This window comes from Loa loa, assembly GCF_000183805.2.
Source record: "Loa loa unplaced genomic scaffold supercont3.805, whole genome shotgun sequence".
NCBI classification, from domain to species: Eukaryota; Metazoa; Nematoda; class Chromadorea; order Rhabditida; family Onchocercidae; genus Loa; species Loa loa.
The window spans coordinates 3,282-5,380 of NW_018108985.1; the positions used below are offsets into that span (position 1 = coordinate 3,282).

Consider the following 2,099-nt stretch of genomic DNA (forward strand, 5'->3'; position numbering starts at 1 on the left):
TAGAAATTCATGCTTAATTAAGTGAATTAAGTGGAACTATGTAATAAGCAAATGCAATGATTATTACAAGTTTGTAAGATTAGTTTAATTAATTAGGAGTAGCTTAATTAGTAACTTAAGGTGAAATAAACTAAGAACCAGTGCATTTATTTCGATCATTATCCAACACTACTTGCATACGCACATTTTAATTTAAGTAATGAAGTTGAATTTATTAAAAAAAACAACATACTTGGGAAATTCATTCATTTCAAATAAATTATTGATTACAAATTTCAATAAATATTTGATTTCTTTTGCTTTTGCAAGTGTCATTCCAATCTTTGTTATCCTAAAATTGCAAATTTTACACTAACAAATTTGAATCAATAAGCTAATTCAAAATAACGAAAAAAAAAGGTAAATAGCTAATCTGAAGTAGCGGAATCATCTGTTTACTTAAATCTTTAAAAAAAAAAAGGATAAACAAGAAGTACTACAGGATATTGATATTTGAGTAAACAGATAATTTTGAGTAAAAACCGTTAATTAAAAAATATTTTCGTGAATGAATAAACTTTATTTTCCAATTATTTATTATTTTAATTAAAAAAAAAAGAAGTAATTTAAATGAGAGCATTTTATTTTGTTGGAACTTTAATAGAGTTTATACATATTATTATTTCTTCCATATTTATTAATTTAATTTCTTTTTTTTCTTTTCTTTCAAAATTAATAAAAATTCGAATAAAAACAAAAAGAAAAGAAGAAATTCCACAAAGATTTTCATTTCAAATTTCTTTTTTTCGTTTAGAAAAAATTTCCATTTCAAATTTTCCTTTTTTTGTTTTTTATTTTTCATTAATTTTTTATGTTAATTTAAAAGAAAAAGAAAAAATTGGAAGGATTTCGAATAAATAGTGAAATTTAAAGCTTTTATTATTTTAATATTATGCTTCTTCTTTTTCCACCTATACACCACCTGTTGTTGCGCTTATTTGAAATTAATTCCTTTGCTTCATTAACTTCCTTCTTTTTTCCTTTTCTTTCCTTTCTCTTTCCTTCCTTACATCCTTCTCTTTTCCTTCTCTTTCCTTTCCCTTTCCTTCCTTTCTTCCTTCTCCTTTCCTCTCTTTCTTTCATTTCTTTTTCTCATTTTACTGCACATTTCATTTTCTTTTCCTCTCATTCTTTTTTTTTTAACTAAAAATAATTTTTTCTTCGACATTTTTCCTTTCCTCCTTTTCTTTCATTTCCTCCTCCTCCTTTTTTCATTCATCCTTTCTTTCTTTCCTTCTTTCTTCGCCCTCCCTTTTTTTTTCCATTCTTCCTTCACTTCCTCCAAGAAAATCTTGTTTCAATCTTTGCTTATCATCATATTCCTTCCTCTCCCATTTGCTTGCTTCCCCATTCCTGCATCTATTCATCGGTTGTCCTGAGAGATGGACAACTGCTACCATTCATCGGTCATCCTGAATGGTTGACAAGATTGGATGGATGGATGGATGGATGGAATAAAACTGTTATTATTTAATTTGTATTTTCTATTAATAATTTGTTTTCAATTTCATATTATCTTTTATTTTCCAAAGTTTTAATTTACAAACTATTATTGCTAATTAATTATAAGATTAGCAGTAATTTATTCATCCATTTCATATATATTCGTTTTTCTTTTTTTTTAAATTTACTAAAATTTTCATTTTATTTCTTCTATTCCAAAAATATACATTTAATAGCTTGAATTTTTTTTTCTCTCTTCTCTTATCATCATATAGTAATAAAAATATTATTATTATTATTAGACATTTCTTATCATCTTATCACTCTCTTAGTTTCCCTTTTTTTCTTCTTGCTTTATAAAATTCATTTTCTTGTTTATCATTTATCATTTTATAATTGTCCCTTCTACGATTTAACTTGCAACTTATCAATTTGTCATTATTTTTTATCATTTATTATCTTATGATTGTCTCTTCTACGATTTAACTTGCAACTTATCAATTGGTCATTATATCACTTATTATCTTATGATTGTCTCTTCTACGATTTAACTTGCAACTTATCAATTGGTCATTATTTTTATCATTTATTATCTTATAATTGTCTCTTCTACGATT

The 2,099-nt window shown here is 24.9% G+C and overlaps 1 protein-coding gene across 1 annotated transcript; it reads right to left on the minus strand.

Annotated features, from left to right (window-relative positions):
* Positions 1 to 1,250: 1,250 nt before the first annotated feature.
* On the minus strand, positions 1,251 to 1,439 carry LOAG_18982 (hypothetical protein; the record flags this gene model as incomplete). Its single annotated transcript, XM_020451641.1, has 1 exon — positions 1,251 to 1,439. One exon carries the CDS (start codon positions 1,437 to 1,439, stop codon positions 1,251 to 1,253), a length of 189 nt encoding a protein of 62 aa, XP_020304559.1.
* Between the last annotated feature and the right edge of the window lie 660 nt (positions 1,440 to 2,099).